At 37.0% G+C, this 24250-nt stretch overlaps 1 protein-coding gene across 1 annotated transcript in view; it reads left to right on the plus strand.

Moving 5' to 3' along the window:
- PIK3R4 (phosphoinositide-3-kinase regulatory subunit 4) overlaps positions 1–24250 on the plus strand; it is a 74212-nt gene that overhangs the window by 21647 nt on the left and 28315 nt on the right. Inside the window, exons 8-14 of the mRNA XM_060011478.1 lie at positions 777–950; positions 9262–9407; positions 11357–11560; positions 18274–18475; positions 20222–20409; positions 21187–21397; positions 23695–23860. Coding sequence (XP_059867461.1) covers positions 777–950; positions 9262–9407; positions 11357–11560; positions 18274–18475; positions 20222–20409; positions 21187–21397; positions 23695–23860 — 1291 coding nt within the window. The remainder of the gene's footprint in view (positions 1–776; positions 951–9261; positions 9408–11356; positions 11561–18273; positions 18476–20221; positions 20410–21186; positions 21398–23694; positions 23861–24250) is intronic.

The following is a 24250-nucleotide window of genomic DNA, read 5'->3' on the forward strand; positions in this document are numbered from 1 at the left end:
ATTTTTACACTATGACTTTCTTGAACAACTTTTTTGCTTGTCATGGAGTTTCAGAGTTTTTTGTTTTCCTTTTAGAGAGAAAAGTAATATACCTTCCTCACTTTATATTATCTAGCTTCTTTCTTACCAGTTTTATCTATTGCTTGTAGTCTGTTCCATTTTTCTTCTTGATGACATTTTCGAAGTTTATTGACCTTTAGGTCTAATTTGGGCTGATTAATTTCTAGCTCTTTACTAGCTATTATCCTTTTTTCCCCATTGAATTCCTGGGTTATATTTACCATTTTGTACATTCTACATTTTCTTTATTTTTCTGGAGTACATCCCTAAGGACTTTCTTAGAAATATTTGCATGGGAGGTAAACACACATAGTCCTGGCATGTCTCAAAATGACTTATTTTTGTTTTCTTATTTTATTGGCAGTTTGGGTATAAAATTTCTCCCATAACCTTGAAGGTCTTGCCCTGTTGTCTTCTAGCCTACATTGCTGCTGAAGATCATCTGATGCCAGTCTGATTCTACTTCCTTTTTAGGGAATCTGTATTTTTCTTTCTGTAAGCTCATAGGATCTTTTTTTCCCTTGGTGCCGCAGAATTTCTTGCAGATTTGCATTGGTGTGGGTCTTTTTCATCTATTTTGCTGGGTAGGAAATGCAGCGTCCCTGCCTGGATTGTTGCTCGATATATTTGACTTTTGATTAATTTTATTGTTTTACTTAATGGCATTTGTACTTTCAGGTATAAAACAGTCATGTAATATTGCTTCTCTTTTTCAGGTGTTGCCGCCTATGTTGGCTGGCAAAGCTCCTCAATTCTCAAACCCCTGTTGCAACAAGGTCTTAGTGATGCTGAGGAATTTGTTATTGTGAAAGCTCTTAATGCCCTTACCTGTATGTGCCAGTTAGGGCTGCTGCAAAAACCCCATGTCTATGAATTTGCCAGTGATATTGGTAAGTTTTTGTTTCTCAAAATTAGGATGGGAAAATTAGGGAGTGGTAAGAGAAATAACAACTGATAGGGCATTGTAAAGTTTCTAGGCAATCTAGAGTGAGATTTTCAGCTTCATTGTCCCTGTTGTGTGTGTGTCTGTGTGTGCACACCCATGTGCATGCTTATGCCTGCATGCTTGTATGTATGTGAGCGACACGTAGGCACACACACAGGAGCACTGGCCCTCCAGCCCAGGTTGGGAAATACACCTTTGTTTCAATCTGTAGTTAAGTCTTGATGACCCTTGAAAAATGAAGATTTTTTTTTCTTTTGAAACACAATGTGCATTAAGTATTTAACTGCTCTGAAGAGTCAGCTTATGTTTTTGGACACTTGACCATTAATCAAGTTGAAACTGGATGTGGAGGATTGTCTGTGACTTCTGTCATTGCACTGATCTCCAGTTAAGCATTCGTAGTATTGACATTACTACTGTTAGTAATTTTATTAAACAATGAAAGGAATTAATTCCTTGACCTTTATAACAGTTATCTAGGTCCATCAACTTAAAATTCAGAATAAGAGCAAACAGGTACATGTGACACATTGTAAAATTAAAAATATTAGAAGTTCTTAGTCTTCTTAACACTTCATTTTAAGAAAGTAACCAATGTATTGATAAGATTGCAAGTTGGCTTTGTACTGAGAAGACATGAAATCTTAGGAAATTGCATTTTTAGATAAAATACTTTATTGCTGCTGAATGCTTTGCCGAGAAAATTTATAGAAAGCCAGAATTAGTTAGATTTGGTTAATAGGTTTTTCTTGAGGCAATCCTCAGAGAAAAAAGACAAAGGAGTTTTTATTTTGATAGTTGAAATTAGATGGTTAGATAGTAGAGAGGTATAAAATGTCTGGAAGTTTTTAGGCATGAATGTAGCTTTTTAAAAGAAAAATTTTGTGGAAATCTGAGTATATGTAGGTTTCTTATTTTGTACTCTTAATATTTATAATCATTCTTTTAGTTTGTAACACTAATTTGGTTTGAATTTTTTGATGATTATGTTAAAAAATGACAAATTTAATAGAAAAGTTTTGAGTATTGGCAACATAATCATGATAAAAATCTCTATTACACAGAAATGATTTTGATTTTTTGTGTAAGCTGCAGAGTGCTAAACCTTGAGGGAGTCATCTCTGTTTTCTTCTTAATTTTTAAAAGAGCTAATAGCTTGGGAAACAAAAATTATTAATATAATGAAAGATGTTAGAATGTTTTTTGAATTTCTTATCCTGTGTAGTGTAAGGCAGATGTAGAAAGCACCCCTTTTCATAATAATATTAAAGAGAAAATGTATCATCTTAACACACATATCTTGCTGCCTGGAATATTTTCCTGCTCATTCTCATTGTGTGAATTCTTACATCAGTGTTTTCTTTTTTTCTCCTGTGAAAGTGGCATTACCTCCTAAGGGTCGAGTTTTTCTTGCTTTCGACTTTGATTTTCTTCATTCTAATGAAAATCCTTTGTATATAAATATGTGCTTGTATATTCTAATTTCACATAATACATTCCTTCTGTTGCCTAATTATTTGGAAATTATTTTTGAGATTTAATATGGCATATAACTAGCATTTTATTTATCTGCAAAATGGATGTCCATCCATTTTTAAGCAAAAATTATCATAAAAGATAGTTTTTTACTCCTCCTGTCAAATTTTGCAGAAATTTTTCTGAGTCCTATGGGTTTTAGTCCTTGGTCATAGGATGAACATATGGGGTCCTCATGTATCTTAAGTTTAGTATCAAAATAAATTATTATCTTTAGATATAGAATAAACCTAATGTGGTACAACTTCTTGGGTGTGATGCTCTCTTAGAACTGGAACTGAATTTGGTACTAGCTGTGGGGAGGAAAAAAACCCTTGCTGAGAAAAATCAAGCAAATAGTCATTTGTTGGCATTTTGAACTATTTAAAAGAAGAAAGTTTTTAATAACTTAGAAACACCTACTTACTTAAAACAAGTGATAAACTGTATGCATCTCTCTGTTCTGTCTTTATGCGTGGTTAGCCTGTTGTAGTGATTCTTAAAGGGAATTGTGGTGGTGATTATCATGATTAAAAACTACACTCTTCCCACTTAGACATTGTGAAAACTCACCTTTCCATCTGCTTGTCCCCAGATAATTGGAAATGTATTGGATGTTTTATAGGAAATCCTCGATTCTGGTTTCTTGTATTTGGAGTCTTGCAGGTTCTTTGTATCAGTTAGCTACTGACTGATATAATAATGCTGTACAACAATCAACCACAAAATCCCAGTAAATCCTTCGGTCAAGTTCTCAGCATGCATCTGTGAGCTCAGTGGGTGGCTCTGCTTTAGGCCTTGCATCTCCCAGACGCCTGTGGTGATTGTGGTTTATCTGTCTCATTCTGGGGCCCAGGTTGGAGGGGCAGCAACCACCCAGGTTATGTTCTGGGTGATGGCAGAAGCCTAGCTCTGCCATACATTTCAAGCCTCTGTTTGTGTTACATCTGTTGACATTCCATTGGCTAGAGCAGGTACTGTGTCTGAGACAAGAGGGAGGGACAAGAGAAGTACCCTTTGTACACCATGAGCACCAGGCAAGAGTGACTGTATAACAGAAATAACACAAAGAATTGGGACCACTAATTCAGCCTCATCTAGTGCCTAACTCCGCCAGGTCATCTTGAGTTTATTTCTTTTTTGGAGGTTTTTCAATGGTTTTTCCAGTCCTCATCTTCTCTGTTGTGAGAGGGAAACTACCAGCCCTCCCTTGTTGGCCATCTCAGAGGCTGCAGGGTGTTTATGAAATAATCAAAACCACCTCCATGTGTAGTTAGAAGAATTGGAAATGGGAGAACTTTGGAGACAGATATCTTGAACAATTTTCTTCTCTTCCCCTATTTATATGTAATATTAGCATGAAATAGTATTTTTTTAATCATTTCTTATTTTTTAAATTTACTTTTTATTGAGGTAACATTGGTTTATATCATTTAAGTTTCATGTGTGCAACATTATATTTCTACTTCTGTACACACTACAGTGTGCTTACCACCAAAAATTTAGTTTCTGTCCATCATCATTCAGTTGATCCCCTTTACCCATTTTGCCCTCCTCCCTGCCCCTCCCCATCTGGTAACTATTACTCTGTCCTCTGTATCTATATGCTTGCTTTGGTTTGGTTTAGTTCATTTATTTTACTTTTTTTGTTTGTTTGTTTTTTATATTCCACATATGAGTGAAATCATGGTATTTTTCTTTCTCAGTCTGACATTTAACTTAGCATAATACACTCAGGGTCCATCCACGTTGTTGCAAATGGCAAGATTTCACCTTTTTTTAATGGCTGAGTAATATTCCATTGCATATTTATACCACATCTTCATCCATTGATGGGCACTTAGGTTGCTCCTATATCTTGGCTATTGTAAATAAAGCTATGGTGAACATAGGGGTGCATATATCTTTTTGAATTTGTATTTTCTTATTCTTTGGATAAATACCCCAAAATAGCTGGATCTTATGGTAGTTCTAAATGTCGAGAAATTTCCACTCTGTTTTCCACAGTGGCTGCACCAGTTTACATTCCCACAGTATATGAGGTTTCCTTTTCTACACATCCTTTCCAACACTTACTATTTCTCATCTTTTTGATAATAGCCATTCTGACGGATGAGAGGTGATGGCTCATTGTAGTTTTGATTTGCATTTCCCTTATAATTAGTGATGGTGAACATCTTTTCATATGTCTGCCAGCCAACTGTATGTCTTCTTTGGAAAGATGTTTGTTCAGCTCCTCTGCCCACTTTTTGTTTAGGTTGTTTGTTTTTTTGTTGTTGAGTTGTATGAGTTCTTTATATATATTGGACATTAACCCCTTATCAGATATATGACTTGCATATATCTTCTCCCACTCAGTAGATTGTCTGTTTGTTTTGTTGATGGTTCCTTTTGCTGTGCAGAAGCTTTTTAGTTTGGTGTAGTCCCATTTATTTATTTTTGCTTTTGTTTCTCTTGCCCGAGGAGACATAGCTAGAAAGATTTTTGCTAAGACTGATGTCAGAGAGCATGCTGCTTATGTTTTCTTTTAGTGGTTGTGTGCTTTCAGGTCTTTAATTCATTTTGAGTTAATTTTTGTGTATGGTGAGAGATAGTGGTCTAGTTTCACTTTTTTGCATGTAGTTGTCCAGTTTTCCCAACACCATTTAAGAGACTGTCCTTTCTCCATTGTATGTTCTGTGCTCTTTTGTTGTCCACATGTGTGGGTTTATTTCTGTCTGGATGATGATTTACCTGTTGATGTAAGTGGGGTGTTAAAGCCCTTTCTGTTACTGTGTTGCTGTCAGTTTCTCCCTTTAGGTCTGTTAATAATTGTTTTGTATACTTTGGTGCTCCTATGTTAGGTGTATATATGTGTATTAATCACTGTTATGTCTTTTCGATGAATCGTCCTGTTTATCATTATATACTGTCCATCTTTGTCTTTTGTTACCTTTTTTTGGCTTGAAGTCTATTTTACTTGATATGAGTTTGGCTACATTCCCTCTCTTTAGGCTGTAATTTGGAGTGTCATCTTCCATCCCTTCACTTTGATCCTGTGTCTGTCTGCAGAGCTGAGGTGAGTCTCCTGGAGGCAGCATATAGCTGGGTCTTGTTTTTAATCCATCTGGCCACTCTGTGTCTTTTGATTGGTGAAGTCAACCAATTTAAATTTAGGGTGATTATTGATAGATGAGGACTTAGTACTGCCATTTAATCTTTTGTTTTCTGGTTGCTCTATATCTTCATTGTTTCTTTTTCCTTGTGTTTCTGTTTGCCATTTTGGTTTGGTGGTTTTCTGTGATATTTTTCTCAGTTTCCTAATTTTTTTTTTTTTTTGGCGGTACGCGGGCCTCTCATTGTTGTGGCCTCTCCCGTTGCGGAGCACAGGCTCCGGACGCTCAGGCTCAGCGGCCATGGCTCACGGGCCTAGCTGCTCTGCGGCATGTGGGATCTTCCCAGACTGGGACATGAACCCGTGTCACCTGCATCGGCAGGCAGACTCTCAACCACTGCGCCACTAGGGAAGCCCCCTCATTTTTTTAATGTTTCCTGTCTGTGCTCTAGATTTACGTTTGTGGTTACCATGAGGTTTGTATAAAACATCGCATAGGTAAAATAATCCTTTTTCTACTGATGGCATCTTCATTTACCTCTGTGGGTTCTGTCCTTTTCCGCTTCCCTCTTTGTCATTTTGTTGTCTTAAACGATCCCTTTTATGTTGTGAGTTTGTTACCAAATTGAAGTAGCTATAGTTAGTTTTTCTTCTTTCCTCCCCCCTTTAACCTCCTTTATTATGCTATAATAAAGTGTTTAAAAACCTGTTCTTATAAAGAGTTGCTATTTTCTGAGTCTGTCTATTTATCACCTTACTCAAAGTTCTATTTACTTCTGCCTTTTTGTTTCTGGTAGATGGCAGGTCTAGTGTTGATGAACTCCCTCAGCTTTTGTTTGTCTGGGAAACTCTTTATTTCTCCTTCATATGTGAGTGATAACTTTGCTGGCTAGAGTATTCTTGGGTCACAGTTTTTATCTTTCAGTGTTTTGAGAATGTTATTCCATTCCTTCCTGCCTGTAGAGTTTCTGCTGAGAAATCTGCTGGTAGCCTGAGTGGGGTTCCTTTGTAGGTTACCTTTAAAATTCTTTCTTTGTCATTGATTTTTGACAATTTTAGTATAATATGTCTTGGAGAAGGTCTTTTTTTTTTTTTTTTTTTGCGGTACTCGGGCCTCTCACTGTTGTGGCCTCTCCTGTTGCGGGGCAACAGGCTCCGGACGCGCAGGCTCAGCAGCCATAGCTCACGGGCGCAGCTGCTCCGCGGCATGTGGGATCTTCCTGGACCGGGGCACGAACCCGTGTCCCCTGCATCAGCAGGTGGACTCTCAACCACTGCGCCACCAGGGAAGCCCGGAGAAGGTCTTTTTGCATTGAGGTAATTAGGTATTCTCTTAGCTTCATGGACTTGTATATCTGGTTCCTTCCCCAGACTTGGGAAGTTCTCAGCTATTATTTCTTTAAATAAACTCTTTGTTTCCTTCTCCTTCTCTTCTCCTGGGATACCTATTAGCCTAATGTTGTCCTTCCTAAAGGAGTCTGATAGATCTTGTAGAATTTCCTCAGTTTTTAAATATCTTATTTCTCTTTCTTCTTCTACTTTTAGATTTCTAGTTTTCTATCTTTGAGCTCACTAATTCTCTCTTCCATATGGTCTGCTCTATTTCCAGTGCTTTCTAATTGCATTCTCCAACTCGTTTATTGAGTTCTTCAGCTTCAGATTTCTGTTTGGTTCTTTTTTTGAGTTTTAGTCTCTTTGGTAAAGTGTACCTTCTGTTCATTAGTTTTATTCCTGAGCTCATTGAACTGTCTCTGTGAGTTTTCTTGTAGCTCGTTGAGTTTCTTCATGACAGCTATTTGGAATTCTCTGTCAGATCTCAGTATTCTTTGACTTTAGTTTCTGGAGAATTTTCATTTCCTTTTTGTGGTACAGTGTTACTGTGGTTCTTCATGGTGCTTGATGAGTTATTCCTCTTCCTGTGTCTTTGAAGTAGTAAAAACCTTTCTACTTGATTGTAATGACTCAACAGGTTGGAAGTTAGAGGTCTTTCTCTTTGTTTTCCAGTAAGTGGCCCGACAGCACAGGTTTTTAATTTCTTTTACCTGAGCTGCCTCTGGTTATATTTGAGAGTCTACAGTTTCCACCCTCCCCTGCCTCTGTTAGAGGTGTCGCCCTGTGACCTCATTATTGCTTCTTGTGCCTCTGGTGTTGTTGGTGCTTTGCTGCTGCCAGTGTTGCTGGCGTCATTGCCTGGGGCACCAGGATAGTGAGCTCTCCTGCCATGTCCAGGATCCTCTGAGTCTCAGGCTCCACTGTCACAGGGTGAGGGGGAGGATGGGGTGGAGCTGGGATTGCATGGGCATCTCTGCCGTGTCTGGAATTGTAAGGTTCGAGGGCTTTGCTGCTGTGGGTGGAGGTGTGGGGGGCCAGAGTTGTGGGTGCCTCTGTGGCTGGAGGGATGGGGTCTCAGGCCCCACTGCTGTTCCTGCCCAGTTACCTGTGATTGCTGCTGTGGGGGAAGGGCAGAGTCATGTGTACACCTCCCCTGCTGCTACCATGTTCTCTGGGGCTGCAGGCTTAGCTGCCATGGTCAGAGGTCCAGGACTACAGTCACCACCTGTACTGTTCTCCTGGTTCTACCTCCTCTGTTTGTTCCAGTCCACCCACCTCTAGATGTACAGATAAGTGGAATTCTCCTGCATCTGGTGTGTTGGGCAGAGGCACCTTTGTTGAGTTGTGGATGTTTTACTGGTTGTATATTAAAGGGGAGACACAAAGGGAGCATCTCACTCCACCATGATGTTGACATCACTGTGATAATATTCTTATTTCTCTGTTAGCCTGAATTTCTTTTGAAATTTGTATACTCTAAATGCCGATGCTTTTACATCCTCAGAACAAGTACTTTTTTTTTGCTTTTAGAAATTTGAATTTTATTCTAAATCAGGTTAGTTTGGATGTTTGAATTTTATTCTGAATCTTACTTCCGTTAGTTGAATCATTGACTTTAGGTGTAGTACAGAAAATAGTTAAAATAAAAGCTGTGAAAAGATATTCATTTAATTTTCTTATATCTTAAACTCTTTAAGAATGAGCATCATATGTTTTGTGGCTTTTAGTTTCCATTCATAACGCCTTGTGAATGAATTTATGAGTACTGTATTTGATGTCATCAAATCTTTGCATTAAAAAGAATGTCAGTCAGGCGAAATCATTCCCTTAATTTAAGCTGTGGCTTGGAGGAGAAACAACTCAGTTTCTTTGTCCTTTATGTTGTAAATGGTATGTCCTTGGACTTTGTGGAGGTATTGGGTGGGGGAGTAATAGTTTGCTATATGCTGTTGGGCTGTTGGGACTTTTTATGTCTCTCCCCAATAGTTTTTAACCTAGTCTTGTAAATGAGTATATATGCCCACTGATCTTCAGCCCTGACTAAAAATATAACAATTAAAATCCTAAGAAAAGAGGTAGCTATTTTTACTCTTCTATGGTATTGCTGATATTTATGGTAGGAAATATTATAATAGCAGTATGTTCACTTGGTTCAGTTTAAGTCCCAGGATAATTGAGTATATGAAGGAAACCTGATAGTAACATTTGGTATAATCTCTTTATCAATTGTGTTATAAGGTGAAAATTTGTTTATCTTGATAGTGTGAGACTGTTTATGAACATCGTTTAATCCATACCTTTTTTTCCCTCTTAGCCCCCTTTCTGTGTCATCCCAATCTGTGGATACGCTATGGTGCTGTGGGATTTATCACAGTGGTAGCTCACCAAATAAGCACAGCTGATGTCTACTGCAAACTGATGCCTTACCTTGACCCATATATTACTCAACCAATAATACAGGTATGCATGTTCCAACTTAGAATCAATCTTCCCTCCAAACTGTGCCCCTTTAAAGAAAGGTTTAGAGAGTCCTATTTTTATTTAAAATTTTAAAGATTTAAATTGGGCTACAGCATTTTCACATTCCTTTCAAGTTAGTTAATGTTAATGGAACAAACACTTTGGAAGGTGAGAGAAGTTCAAGAGACTTACGTGTACATCATGTTGTATGTAACGCAGCACTCGGTAGTTCATCCTTTTTCCTTTTGTGCAGTGTTGTAAAGCATCTGGTATTAAGTGAAATATAGCAGAAACGTATATTAATGGACCTGCTTTTGTCATAAAAGTACAACTGATTTCAGTCCAACTCCACATTTATAATAAATTTGAAAAAGGATTTTTCAGAAGTTTGTTTTTGGAGCACTAACTGGTTCTGTTTTTTGTTTTTTTTTTTAAATCTAATGACTACCCCACCCCTCTTGCTCCCTCCCTCCCCCCGCTTACCAAGCAGTGTAGCACTTGATGATAAACTTTGGGTCTTTGGTTTGTACAAGGCAGTTATTTACCAGTTTGTCAGTGTTTATACCCTTCATTTTGCTGGACAGCCAACTATCAAAATAGATATTTAAATTGAATGGACTGTTGAGAGATGATTCTGGCTGTTAAAACATCCTAAAATGTCCTATTTTTTTTACTAAAACTCTAATTTTGCTTTTGCAAATTCCCATTCCTCTCTAGCTTTCTCTTACTTGTATAAGCCCCAGTGTGCCTTCCCTGTGGTTGGAGAAAATGGCCATGGATATCCTCTGCAAACAAGTAGCTTTGACTGCCTTCAATCCTTACTTTTCATAATAGATTAATCCAATTTGTGAAATCATCATTCTCTATTTCATAGAGTTTGTAGATTTTAAAATTTTTATCCCAAGAAAAATTTATATATCCGTGAAAGATGGATAATACTGCTAGAAAATATGTCCCCACTTTTTGAAGTTTATTAAGGCTTCCTTGGAAATCAGGTCTAGAGATTCCTACTACTTTGACTACATATTGTATTTAGAAGTTTGGCTCTTAAACTCATAATGAAAGAAAGAGAAAGTGTTTCTGGGATTGAAAATTGCATGTGTTTGTAATAACTTTTAGTTGTGGCTTACTAAAATAAATCTGATATATAAGTGGTTTGTTAGAAATCACCATTCTCTTTGTTTTCTCAGAAATTATTATTATTATTACTTTTTGCTTTTATCATTGTTTTATATTTTGAAAGGCCAGGCTCAGGAGTTGAGAGACTGATTATATGCTTCATAATTTTTACCTTTCTGCAGTTTGGATTAGACAAAAGATACCTTTTTATGCTGGTTTCTACTGGCCAACTTACCAGGTAGTTAAATATATCTAAAGAAAGTCCTCTTGGTTACTGTTTAGTAATGCTCATCCTTTTTATTGTAAGTGCATTGGCAAGGAGAATATTCTTGGGGATTAAAAAAGGAGGGATTTTATGAACTCTGTGGAGAGAGTAGTGTTTTTTAGAAGTGGTTGAAGCTATTGGGAAAACCTGGTGACTGAAGGGTGGCCCTGTGGCTGTTGAGCATCTTCTCTGGATCAGTACTTTTGGCTACTTGACCTGTGAACTGCAGGTACTTTTTAGATCTAGGAAGTCATCTGACATTTTGGGATCTAGAAAACTTGGGATCTAAACTTTCCTAGTCTGAGTATTTATTAGTAGTATTCAAGTATGATAGACACAGATATCTACTCAGATGCTAACAATGAATGAAGAAATACCGTAGCTCTCTAAAGGTCACTGGTATTCTTTTTTCTTCTAAGCAAAAATTGCAGATATTGATATCTCCCATTTTCTTAGAAAATGAATATCTATGTTAACTTTACACAGGTTATGTATTTATTGAATTTGAAAACAGATGTACTCTATGTTGTATCTTTGGCTGATTCTTTTTATTTTTCTAATATAGATTGAAAGAAAACTTGTTCTACTCAGTGTTTTAAAAGAGCCAGTAAGTCGTTCTATATTTGATTATGCTTTGAGGTCTAAAGATATTACTAGCTTGTTCAGACATCTTCACATGCGTCAGAAGAAACGAAATGGGTCTCTTCCTGACTGCCCTCCACCTGAGGACCCTGCCATAGCACAGCTTCTGAAGAAATTGCTCTCACAGGTTGTATCACCTTTCTGAAATCTTAACATTTAAATGCAAAATTTATAAAAACATTGAGGTATACATGTCACTCTTAAAAATATTTAAAAATATTTTGATTAAGTTGTATCATAACAAATGAGTAAATAAATCTGGCAAATATGCATTTGCTTTGGTATCTAAGACATATTATAATGATGATAAGGCATTGGATTGAGCTAAATAAAGGAATCATGAGAGACCTAGTAAGTTTTTTTGTGATAACTGACTATGTAAATGAGGGAAAGAGTAGGTATAACCTTAGATTTAAGTAATATTCTTGATTGCATTTCATATTTCATCAAAAATATAATGAAATTCAGTTAAAAGGAACATTACAAAACACAGATGCAATGCAGAAAAATCCTGGTTTATTTCAATTCGAATTTAGAGAGTCTTCACTATGTGCAAACAGCTAAAATAACGGGTTTGTAATGCGTCTTAGATTGAATAAACCAGCAGTTTACTGCTGTATCTTAAAAGTCTGTGAATTTGGATCCTTTTAACAAATCTCGTTAGAATTAGGAAGTAATCTTTTTATTATGCTTGGCATTAGTAAGTCCTCTTTAGAAATATTAAATCTAGATTCAGCATCCTGTTTTAGGAGGGATGTGTGGATCCTGGAGAAGACAAGGTAGGAGTGAAACTGGTTAGAAATAAAGGCTATGGTTTCTGAATAAATGTTCTTTGAGACTTAAAGTGAATACTGAGGGACACCTGACTGTCCTTAAGTCTGCAGGACGTCTTGGTTAAGAGAATGAGTATCAGTCATTGTCTTGTCTAAGAGAAAAGAAGATGAGAAAATACTTCCATCGCAGAGAGAGAATTGGTCAGCTTTGGGCTGTAAATCCTTTCATGTATTGTACTTGTCACTGAATGTACAGTGCTGTTTGATGCCCAGACATTGGTTTGGGTGATTGAATGTTGGAATAGGCTTCTGTGGGAGGCTGGTCAATAACCATCTTGGTTCTTTTAGGTCTAAGTTTATCTGGAAACTAGAGCTGCCTCTGAATGTCCCTTCTAGGCCAGTGGTTCTATTTCCTATATTTCAGAGGACTTCCCTTTGATGTGACTTGAATTGCCAGAGAGCTTTTTCTTTGAGTTTTCTTTTGACATTGGCTTGTACATTAGATGTATTTTCCAGTTTATGGAAAATTGGGTATTGAATCACATTTTTCAGTTGTTTCTCCTGAGTAAGTAATCCTTAACAAGATTTCAGCATGCAGTAAAAACCACCCCAATTTAGATGTTTCTTTGAGCTTGGGTGGTGCGATTCTTTGCATTATTCTCTCTCCTGCAAATCCTATATATTAAGTTGAAAGCTTCTATACTGAAGTTTTCTCTTCTTTGTAAGTCATTAGTTACTTCACGGAGCCACTGCAGTTCCTAATACTTGCTTTTCACCTTGCTGCAGGTGTCAGTTTTCCATTGCCATGGGTAAAAGGAGGGAGAGGGACGGGACAATTTCTATAGCCTTTCTACTTCCTGCTTCCTACTGCTCTTCTCTCAAACCCTCCCACCATTGCTGCTGCCTTGGTGCCAGCCCCCATCACTGGTGCCATGATGAAATCACTAAACCCACTGACTTGTATTCCTCTACGTGTCAGTGCTTGATGTATTCATTCATCTCTCATTTGTATGAGTGGAAAAGGGGAATATGGAATTTCCTGTTTTATGTTGTTTCTGTGAATAATAATCTTAGGAGACTCCTCAGGGGCAGGAATACTCTTTATTAAGGTGTAGTTGCTGCTGGTGGAAGGAACAGCAGGCCAGAGTATCTGAGGTCCTCAGAAGTAACAGCACAACACTGGCTTCCGTTGTTTGAGGACATACAATGAGTCTATACCTTCTATATTGTGTGACTGTCCTTGAAATAAGCTTGAACAATAGTTAGCACCATTTTATTAGATAAGAACACTGAGGCTCAGCAACCCTAGTTAATTAACTTCCTGTGTGCACACAGTTCAGTAAGTTTCAAAGCTAACATTGGAACCTGAACCTGTCTTTACTCCACATGTCCCCCACTGTGCCATCTTGCCTCTCAGAATAAACAGAGGACAGGGAGCTAAAGCTGAAAGGCTTGCTTGAGTTTTATGTGGACTTAGGAAGAAGTCCTTGGGCGGCTCACCTCTTCCAGCCCTTTGCGAGCCCTTTCTCTGCCTTTCCTTCTTTTTGGTCCCTTGCACTACCGAGTTTCTTGGGATTACTAGAAGAGGCTTGGAGCCAGGGGGCGCTTTGGAAGTAGGAATTGAATCCTTTCCCTAAAGTCAGGGATACAGAGGGAAGAGACATGTTTTTAGCCTCCGCAAGTGGGAATTCTGAAACCTCCTGCAGAATTTTTTTTTACTTGGGGTTCTGCAGTGCTCTTTAGTGTAGGACCACTTGAGGACACTTGAGATACAGTGTGAGTAAAATAGGCCTTTCCAGAGCAGCCTAGCATTGTTTCTGTGGTATGTTCAGAGCACCAGATAATAGACTTAAAGAACACTTTTGGAACATGTGGGAGTTGGAATCTGCCTATACTCCAGATTTTCAATAGGTCTTACCATCTGGAGATGACAAATGGCAGGGCTGTTTTAGATTGATCTCATCTATGAGAGCTCCCTGGTTTTTTTTTCTTATTTATTAAATCAGACACTAATACAGAGTACGAAATGATTTCACTCCTTACTTTAAAAAATGACAAATACTTGACATTTTGAACTTTTAAATATTTTTAATTAAAATTTTTTTTGACTGGGTAGTATAGACACAAGGTGTAAAATTGAAAAGGTATATAAGAATATATATAATAAAATGTAAGTATAATAAAATGTATAATAAAATGTAAGTTTTCCTCTAACCTCTGACTCCTGGCCATCCATTTTGCATTCTCTGTTGATTGTGACTTTTATGCTTTTGGGTGCTGAATCCCTTTATACAGTTGGCCCTCTATATCCATGTGTTCCACATCCATGAATTCAACCAACTGTGGATCGAAAATATTAAAAAAAAAAAAACAACTCCAGAAAGTTCCAAAAAGCAAAACTTGAATTTGCCTCATGCTGGTAACTATTTACATAGTTGTATTTACAACTGTTTACATAGCATTTACATTGTTTTAGGTATTATAAGTTATCTAGAGATGATTTAAAGTATATAGGAGGATGTGTGTAGGTTCCATGCAAATACTACGCTGCCATTTTATATAAGGGACTTGAGCATCTGTGTATTTTGTTATCCACAGGGGTCCTGTGGATGGCTGTATAGTGTTAGATTTGTTCTACAGTTAAAGTTACCTGGAATTGGTTTGATCCTGTTAAGCCTTGTTATTGAGCTTTGTTAGGGCAGATCCAGAGCAACCTTGGGTCAGTGGCCAATTTAGCTTGACTCCTAAGGACTTGTGAGGACATGATGCTCTGTCTGGTGAGGTCTCTCATCTCTAGCTGGTAGGAACATGAGTGATCTCCAGCCCTGTGTGAGCTCTGGGATTGTTTGGCTTACTGCTTTCTGGTTGCCTTTCTCTGGTCCCAGGTGATCCTGTTCACACACATGTAGTTCAGCACTCAGTGGAAGGCTGGAGGAGCCCTGACCATAGCTCTTGCTCTGTGCCACGTCCCCCTTCTCCAGGTCTCTGCCCCACACATTTAGTCTTTTGGCTTCCTGGAACTCTGATTTGTCTCTTGAACGTGGCTTTATTGAATCCTATTTGAGTTCCATGGCCTGGAAACTCTTCACAGAGTAAGCTGGGACAGTCATAGGACTCACCTTTATCTTAGGGAATCACAGCCATGTGCTTCCTGTTTTCTAGTGTCTGAAAGTGTTTCATATTTTTTTCTCTGGTTTTAAAGTTGTTTAAAATGGGAGGGTAAATCTTGTCCCTGTTATACATCATGTCCGGAAGCAGAAGTCTGAGGGCATGTTAATGGACTCACATTAGCATTGCACTTTGCTGGGCTTGACCTCTGGTTAGAGCAGAATCTCCCAGCTTGTTTTGCTTTTTTAAGATTGTCTTGGCTGTCCTTTGTCCTTTGCATTTCCATATACATTTTCCAAATGATGTGTCCAAATATTTCATCTTGTCACTTCAATAAAAAAAATTGTTGGTATGTTGATTGAGATTGCGTTGGAACCTATAGGAGAGAATCAGATCTTGACAGTGAGTCTTCCAGTCCATGAACATGGTACGTGTCTTCATTTAATTAGATCTTTAATATATCACAATAATGTTTTATGGTTTACTTTGTAGAGATTTATGCATCTTTAATTATAAATATTTTGAGTATTTGACTTTTAATGCTGTTATAATTGGTATATTAAAAAATTGTTTTTGCAGCTGGTATATAGAAAAAAATTTGTTCACTGATCTTGTATCCAGCAACCTTGTCTGACTTAGCAATTCTAATAACTTGCTTATAAGTGCTTCTTTTGAGTTTGTACATTCACAGTCCTACCATGTGTGAATAGTAGTAACAATATTACTCATTTTTCCCCTATGTGAATCCTTTTGTTTTCCTTGCCTTATTTAAATGAGGAGGATCTTCAGTGTAGTGTAAATGGAATTTGTGATAGTGGGCATTCTTGTCTTGTTTCTCATCTCAGTGGGAAAATTCTCAACATTATACTATTTAGTGTGATGTTTGTTAATAGTTTTTTTGGTACAATCTTTTTATTAGATTAAGGAAATTCTCTTCTATTTCTCGCTTGCTAAGAGGATTATTGTGGAAGAATGTTAAATTTTATCAAATGTCTTTTCTTTATTGAGATCATTGCATGTTTTTTTTTTATATTGTTAATGTGGTTAACTATACTGATTTTCCTATGTCATATCAACCTTTTATACCTAGATTTTTGGACTAATCACAACTTAAGCATATTATATTTATATTTAAATACACTTTTATTGTAAAATACATAAAAATAATAAACTCAATTTAAATAATATAAAGTAATATAAATATTACGCAAAATGTTTTTTTGCAGTCGATTTCGTTTGCTGATACTTATTTTTTTTTAATTTTTTTAATTTAGACTCATGAATGACTTGTCCTTCAGTTTTCCTTTCTTGTAATTGTACTTGTCAGGGTTTTTTCTTTTTTTGATGGTGCACTTCTAACATTTTTTATTGAGATATAATTCACACACAATAAAATTCACTCTTTGAAAGTGTACAATTCACTGGTTTTTAGTGTATTCACAAAGTTGTGAAACCATCACCACTGTCTAATTCCAGAGCATTTTCATCAGCCTAAAAAGAAACCCCATTCCGGTTAGTTGTCATTTCTGCGTTTGCTTCTCCCCCTGGCAACCAGTAAATCTACTTTGTGTTTCTATGAATTTGCCTGTTTTGGATATTTCATGTAAGTGGGATTGTATGATATGTGACTTTTGTGTCTGGCTGCTTTTGCTCTGCAAAATATGTTCAGAGCTCCTCCATGGTTGCGGTATCTCTCCACTTCAGCCTTCATTATGGCCTTATGATGGCCTTCCCTTGTGTGGACTAAAGCAGAGCCTCCTTGTGAGCTGAAACATAGACTAAAAAAAAAGAGTAGAACTCTTACCACAGCTGTAAGATTGTCTGGGCAAATTTTAGGAGAAGTGTAAGTAAATGAATTTCAGGTTAATATTGGAAAATACTCAGTCAAGGATCCCTTATAATTATTGTATCACTACTTTAATGTTATTTTAAGAAACAAGGAATTTCTTAGCTTTCTGACTTTCTAGAGTTTATGTCCTCTTGTGCCAGCAGATTGTGACTATTATCTTAAACTGCAGTTTTAGAGGGATTTTATATCGAGGCCTTAGGGAATTGTCATTTTATTTTTTTTCGTTTGCATAATAAAAACATTCTAGAGGAGTCTGTGGATGGTTGGAAAGTTAAGAAAATGCAGAACTGTCCATGTACCAGAATATTTAAGTTGCACATTGAATTTGTTATTTAAATTAGTATTCTTTAGCTGTCAGACAATTTGAAGTGTCTTGGGTGGATTAACTTATTAAAATTTGATAATAACCGTATGAGATGGGTGCTAGTAATTATCCTCATTTTATAGATAAATAGAGGTCCAGAGAAAGTGGGTAGCTTGCCCAGGGTCATACAGATTGTAAGTAATGGGGCTGGAATTTGAACCGAGGTAACCTGACTCCAGTCATTCTGTTACCCTGGAATGCTGGTGGGTGTGTTTCTTACATTTGCCTGTCAGTCCCTGAGGTGTGCAGAATGCTTTATATATCACAGTGCCTTCACAACAGTGTCACACTGCGTATCCTCAACACATCTGGGGACCAAGTTGAAGTACATACACTTTCTTTTGCTTCATATTATATTTCCAGAATTTTTGTTTAGATACTAAATGTTTGTTTATTCAAAGTTATATATTAAAGATCTGCTAGTTACCAGGCACTGTATTAAGTTCTTTGGAGATTTCAAAGATGAATTATATTTGAATGTCGCCTTTTAGAAAGAATGTTAAGATATAAATCATGATACAAGGTAGAAGATGCCACAATAGAGGGAGAGTGTCTGGGAGATCAGAGTTATGAGATGTTGTTCTTTATTGATAAATTTCTGTTTCTCTTGCCTTTGCTTGCTTCATTTTACATTGACTCTGAAAGTTTAAACTGAGTGGTTTGACCCTTCAGCTGTCAGTCATTTTGAGGCCTGATATTACTTGCAAAAAAAAACCCCTAGGACATATGGTTTCATTTGGTTTTAGGGAATGACGGAGGAAGAGGAAGACAAACTCTTGGCACTGAAAGACTTCATGATGAAATCTAACAAAGCAAAGGCCAATATAGTGGACCAGAGCCATCTCCATGATAGTAGTCAGAAAGGTGTAATTGACCTGGCAGCCTTAGGCATAACTGGGAGACAAGTTGATCTTGTTAAAACCAAACAGGAACCAGATGACAAGCGAGGTTAGTACATTTATGTGTGTGTATGTTTAGCTTGTTATTATTAGTTATTTCATAAGGCTAGTTTTAGCTGATTAGTAGTAAAACTAAAAAGTCACATTTCCCAGATATAGAACTTTCAAATATAGTGAGTGAGTGACTCCATTACATAGTAGGAAGATTTGGGGGAGGAAGAGTGGAGAAGTGGACTAACAGTTAAGAAATTAAATAACCTTCCAAATTCACAGGTCTGTATGTGTCAGAGTCAGAATTCAAACCAAAGCCTGACTCCAAAGCCCTCCTCTTGCTTCTGTGGAAGTATATGATTGAAGGTGAAATTCTGTTTTTTAGTCCTTTAAACACCAACCCAAGGCCAATAGTCTATATGAAATGAGGTAAAGTTTCCTAGCTTGTCGCTAGTAGGTAACGCCCAGTGAATTGAAAAGAATAGTCTTGCAAAGGAGAGACTAGAGACACCTTCACCATTTGAAGTCTTGAGATTTAAAACTGTCGGCTTTTGTGACAGTGACATTGACTCTGTGTGAGGGTTTTAAGATCTCACGCATTCTTCCTTTAACCCTTTTTGGAGATACACTCACTTCCAAGCACATGGATCCCTCTATTTTAAGATCCCTCTATTCCAGTATCAGATTTTGAGGGCAGCTGACGAATTACATTTAAAAAAACTTCTAACTGCTGAACTTGGAATAAAGTATTTGCAACTTAATTATTAATGGTTTGCAGCCATAAAATGTAAAGTATTCATACAGGTTAATAAGAAAAACTGCAAGCATCCGAAAGAAAAATAGGGAAGGATTTGAACATACAAGTGATAGAAGAATAGAAATACACATGTTTGAAAGGTCAACAATTAAATGAATGCAAATAGAAATGAGATGCCATTCTCTGCCTATGTGATTAGCAAAGACTGATGATGCCTGTGTTAGCAACGGGGCAGGGAAATGGGCATTTTCACTCACTGTTGGTGAGATTATAAATTGAACATATTCTTTTTTTTTTTACTATTTGACTCACCATTGGAAATTTCTCATAGAAACGCTGACAGACATGTGAAGAAATATGTATAAGAATGTTCTCAGTGAAAAAGGAAATAATTGAAATGTCCATTAATAGGAGAATGGTTAAATGTTCAGCTGTATTAATTAATTAGGAGAAAAAGCAAGTTGTGAAACAGTATGTATTATTTAATTTTTGCAAAATAATATAGTAATATATCATTCAACTTTATAGTTTATGAGGTTTACAAAGTTATGGGAGCAATTCATGCTACATATTGGAATGCCAAAACTTTGTTACTTAGTGTACTTTTTATAATCAGAGTTTTTGAAAAAAGCGTTTCTCATCTATCTGTAGTCAGGAGGTGACCGTATTGCAGTTGACTTTTTATTCTTTTTTCCCCCCCATGTAACTGATACTGGATATAGAGAGGTCATATTTAGCAGTGTGGTCAGTGACATTTGAAAAAGTTGTTTTTGTTGTTGGTTCTTCAGATAAAGTGGTTAGTTGAAATTGAGCTAGCCTTGGGAAACTAGGAAGCAATTAGGTCTAATTATTAACGCTGTTGAAAGAGTGCATCTGTCCATCTGCCCCAGAGATGAAATGAGAGCTAACAAGTTTATATGTAAATATAAATAAATTGGCCATCATAAAGAACAAATAGCACATGAAGTCCATTGCTGTCCCCCTCCCCCCACAAAGAAAAATAAAAGCACATATTTGTTGTAGATTATTCTGAATCTTTTTTCATAGCTAGAAAACATGTAAAACAAGACTCAAATGTAAATGAAGAGTGGAAAAGCATGTTTGGGTCACTGGAACCACCAAGCATCCCACAGGCCCTACCTAAAGGGAGTGACCAGGAGGTGATTCAGGCTGGGAAGCCGCCTCGTTCCGAGTCCTCTGCTGGCATTTGTGCCCCTTTGTCGACTTCTCCACAGGTATCATCATCCAGGCAGTAGAGCACCTTTTGTCTTTGGATCCCGTTCTACTGTTTTGGATGTTTAAAGGCTGTGTACTGTACTGGAAAAATCAATACAGTGACTTGTCCTTTAGGGAGGATCTGTTTCTTTCTAAGAGAGGTTTATCTTTAACTTTATAGCTAAGGGGAGGTCTAGTATTGAAAGCACCAAAAAGGTCTCGTTTTAGAGTACTCACCAATAAAGTGGTCTGAAACTGTGGGTTGAAGATGTCATTATAAACTGTTATTCTAATTAGGCTGCAGTGAACCTTTAAAATCTTCTTATTCTTCTTCTAATATAACATAATTATATCTGTAAAATAGCAAAAATACTTCTGGGAAGAAAAGGCCCAAGTTTGCTCTGTGTGAGAAATGTCATCATGATTTTGATATATTTGAAGTAAGTTTGTAATTTGAGGTAACTCTTCCCTAGCCAATTATATTTTAATTGAAAAATATGAATTGAACCAACTGATAAATTAAAATTCTCTTCAGTTAAATTAATGAGGATTTTTGTTTAACATTATTGCTACACTGATAATTTTTTTAAAATATAGAGTCCTGGAACTTGTGGTTAAACTGCATTTAAACTAGACTTTCATTGAAAAAAATGTCCTTGTATTTAAATGGATTTAAAAATTGGTACATTAATAAGGACAGAAGGCTGGTGTAATGAATAGAGAGAACATGGGTGCATTTTTATCATCAAATACACTTTGCTTGTGACACAAATATGTATATTCTTTTTGTTTTGCAGGTTCCAGAAGTGACAAACGTCCAAAATAGAAAACCAACAATACAGGTTTTAAGTAGTACAATTTTACCGTCCACCTACCAGATTCGGATCACAACGTGTAAAACTGAGCTTCAGCAACTCATACAACAGAAACGGGAGCAGTGTAATGCCGAGAGGATAGCTAAGCAGATGATGGAAAATGCTGAGTGGGAGAGTAAACCGCCACCACCTGGTAAATGTGCCATTGATAGGTAGTTGTATTCCAGCCCAGGTGCCAGAGCCTGGAATCTGATGGAAGAAACTGATAATCAGTTACAAGGCAAAGGAAGTGGGAACAAAACTGTCACTTTGAAAGCCCACACGAGAACCAATAAGTGAGAAATCCCAAGTCATTATTTGTGAAATTTGGATCTTCTTAGCTGTGGCAGTGCCTTTTAGGCCAGTAACCTACTGTTTTGTCCTGTCTGTGGTCCATGTTCCCCATTTAGAGCACTAGGTTTTACCTACCTGCTTAGTGTCATGCCACTTTCTCATTGAATGTCAGGCTTCTTAGAGTAAATTCTGGCTTTTTATTTCTGAAGGGTTTAATATTAATTTTATTTAAACAAAAAGGTAAAAACATTTAGAAAATAATGGGTGCTTTAGAAAGAAAACAAAATCACCTATAACCATCACTCAGCAATCATCAACATTAAGATTTTGGGGAAAGCACTTCTGTATTCTGAGAAGATTTAGAAGAAACTTAGAGATATTTCAGATGAAAATTGTATCTCACTGTGTTAACAGACATGCCTAGTGTTATATGGTGGAGCTAGTCTTTGATATTGGATTGGCAGATTTTTAAAAACATTTTTAATGAGTTTCTGTATAGATTTTAATAATAAAAATGTAGCTTGAAAACTGAGAAGAAATGTATAGTGTGCTTATGTGTAGAGACTGAAAAGTCATGTGAATCCCCACGGGCTTCCATTGTGAACTCGGGGAAAATTCTGGTGGAGAGCAATGGTTTAAAGATTTTAGAAATATTATTAAGTGGTAAGTGGCATCTTTAGTCACATAAATTTTTTTTATGAAAATAAATATCCTGGAATGTTTAAGTTGTTTCTGTAATATAGTTCAATATGATTTACCAGCCCTGCTTTAAAAACAAAAAAAGTTGACCACACACTATTTTATGATAGAATCTGTCTTTATAAGTGGCATTTTAAAATGGAGCTATACATTTTATTCAGTAATCCCAGAAAAGGTGTCAGATTTTGTGGTTCAGGAAATGTGCAGTGACTGTTGGGCTTCTGATTTTTTCTTTCCACACTTGAGTGGTTGTGTGAAATTGATTTTCTCTAGGGGGAAATGTTCAACCTAGCCTGCTAGATTATCTAGACTTCATGGCAAAGTGTTTTTGATTATTCTCAAATTCAGCATATCCTCCTTAGAAATCGCATTCAGCTGTTCTTTCCACACATTTGAGCTAGAGATCCAAGGGGAAACATTTTTCTATCGTTGAGTATGCCAGGTTGGGCAGTGGTCTTGGTTTCATTTTTGTTTCTTAGTAAAAGAAATAAGTTGATTTTAAAATGACTTTATTATTACTTAGTTAGGCACAGTGCTGCTCCCAATACAGTATAATCTTCAGCATAGCTTTCTGTTTTGTTTTATTTTAAAATTGATTAATATTAAATGTTATGCCTAATATAAAAGTTTATTTATCAAACATTGAAGATTGTTATATGCAAAGACCTATGCTAGGTATTGTGAATGATTCAGAATGAATAAGACATAGTCAGTTCTCTGGCCTCAGGGAATTTATAATTTATTAGAGGAAATTAATTATACACAAAAAGAATATACATAAACAGAAATGTACAGATGTCATAAAGAAAGTACTAGAAAATCCTTGGGCATTCTGAGGCTATAATTTATAGTACTGTTTATACCAACCTGTTGATATCACAGAATAAATGATTGCAGGTAGGGAAGAAATAAATCAACATTTGGGTGTTTACTGTGGCCCTGGGACAGTGTTAGACTCTTTATATCTCATTTACCAATACAGTCATCCTTTGGGTTAAGTAATTTCCCCCTCATTTTACGTTTGAGTAAATTGAAGCTCACAGAGTTTAAATAAGTACCCCAAGGTCACACATGAGGGTGTGGTGGGTGTTCGAGGCTTTCAGGACTGGGCTGCCTCCCTAGTGCCTGATTTCTCTAGGTCAGGGTAGTCATTACCTCTTGCTATTAAACAAGTAGTCAGGGTTTTTCTGGGTAGCAGGTGACTATTGTGCCTTCTCAGACACTGGAGAAGGGCCCAGTGCAGTCTTTCTAAGGCTATGTGAACATGGGTGTCTTTCTCCATAGGCGATAGTATCTGTCATAGTCCAGTAGGGCACTCTGAACTGGCTAGCTGTTGGGACCCTTTGTTTAGTTCTTATGATTGTTCTCCTGTTGGCTGTTGGTGCTTGTAGCTGGGGGTGAAGGAAAGATTGTGTTTGTAAACTGCAACTTAAGACACACTCCTTTGCTTTTCCTTAGGGTGGCGGCCTAAGGGGCTACTAGTTGCACATCTTCATGAACACAAATCTGCTGTGAACCGCATTAGAGTCTCTGACGAACATTCACTTTTTGCCACATGTTCAAATGATGGCACAGTGAAAATCTGGAACAGTCAGAAGATGGAGGGGAAGACCACCACCACCAGGTAACCTATGCATAGGTGGAGAGTCCAATCATCCATCCATTCAGTCAGCAAGTATTTATTGAGTGCTCATTCCATGACAGGTGCTATTTTAGGTACCAGCGATACAGTAATGATAAATGGACACAAATACATGTTCTGTGGAGCTTTCCTTCTAGTGGGAGGTGACAGACAATAAACAGTGTAAATAAGTAAAACATATAGTGTATTAGATGGTAAAATACATTATGGAGAAAAATTTGGCAAAAAGAGAGAGAATGCAGTAGGTTGGGTAGAGTAGAGTTTAAAGAACTCATCTGCTGCCTCACGGAGAAGATGTCATTTAAGGAGAGACCTGACAAAGGTGAGATAAAATGCCATGTGGATGTCTTGGGGAAGAGCATTCTAGGGAGC

Source organism: Delphinus delphis, chromosome 4 (genome assembly GCF_949987515.2).
Source record: "Delphinus delphis chromosome 4, mDelDel1.2, whole genome shotgun sequence".
Taxonomy (NCBI): Eukaryota; Metazoa; Chordata; class Mammalia; order Artiodactyla; family Delphinidae; genus Delphinus; species Delphinus delphis.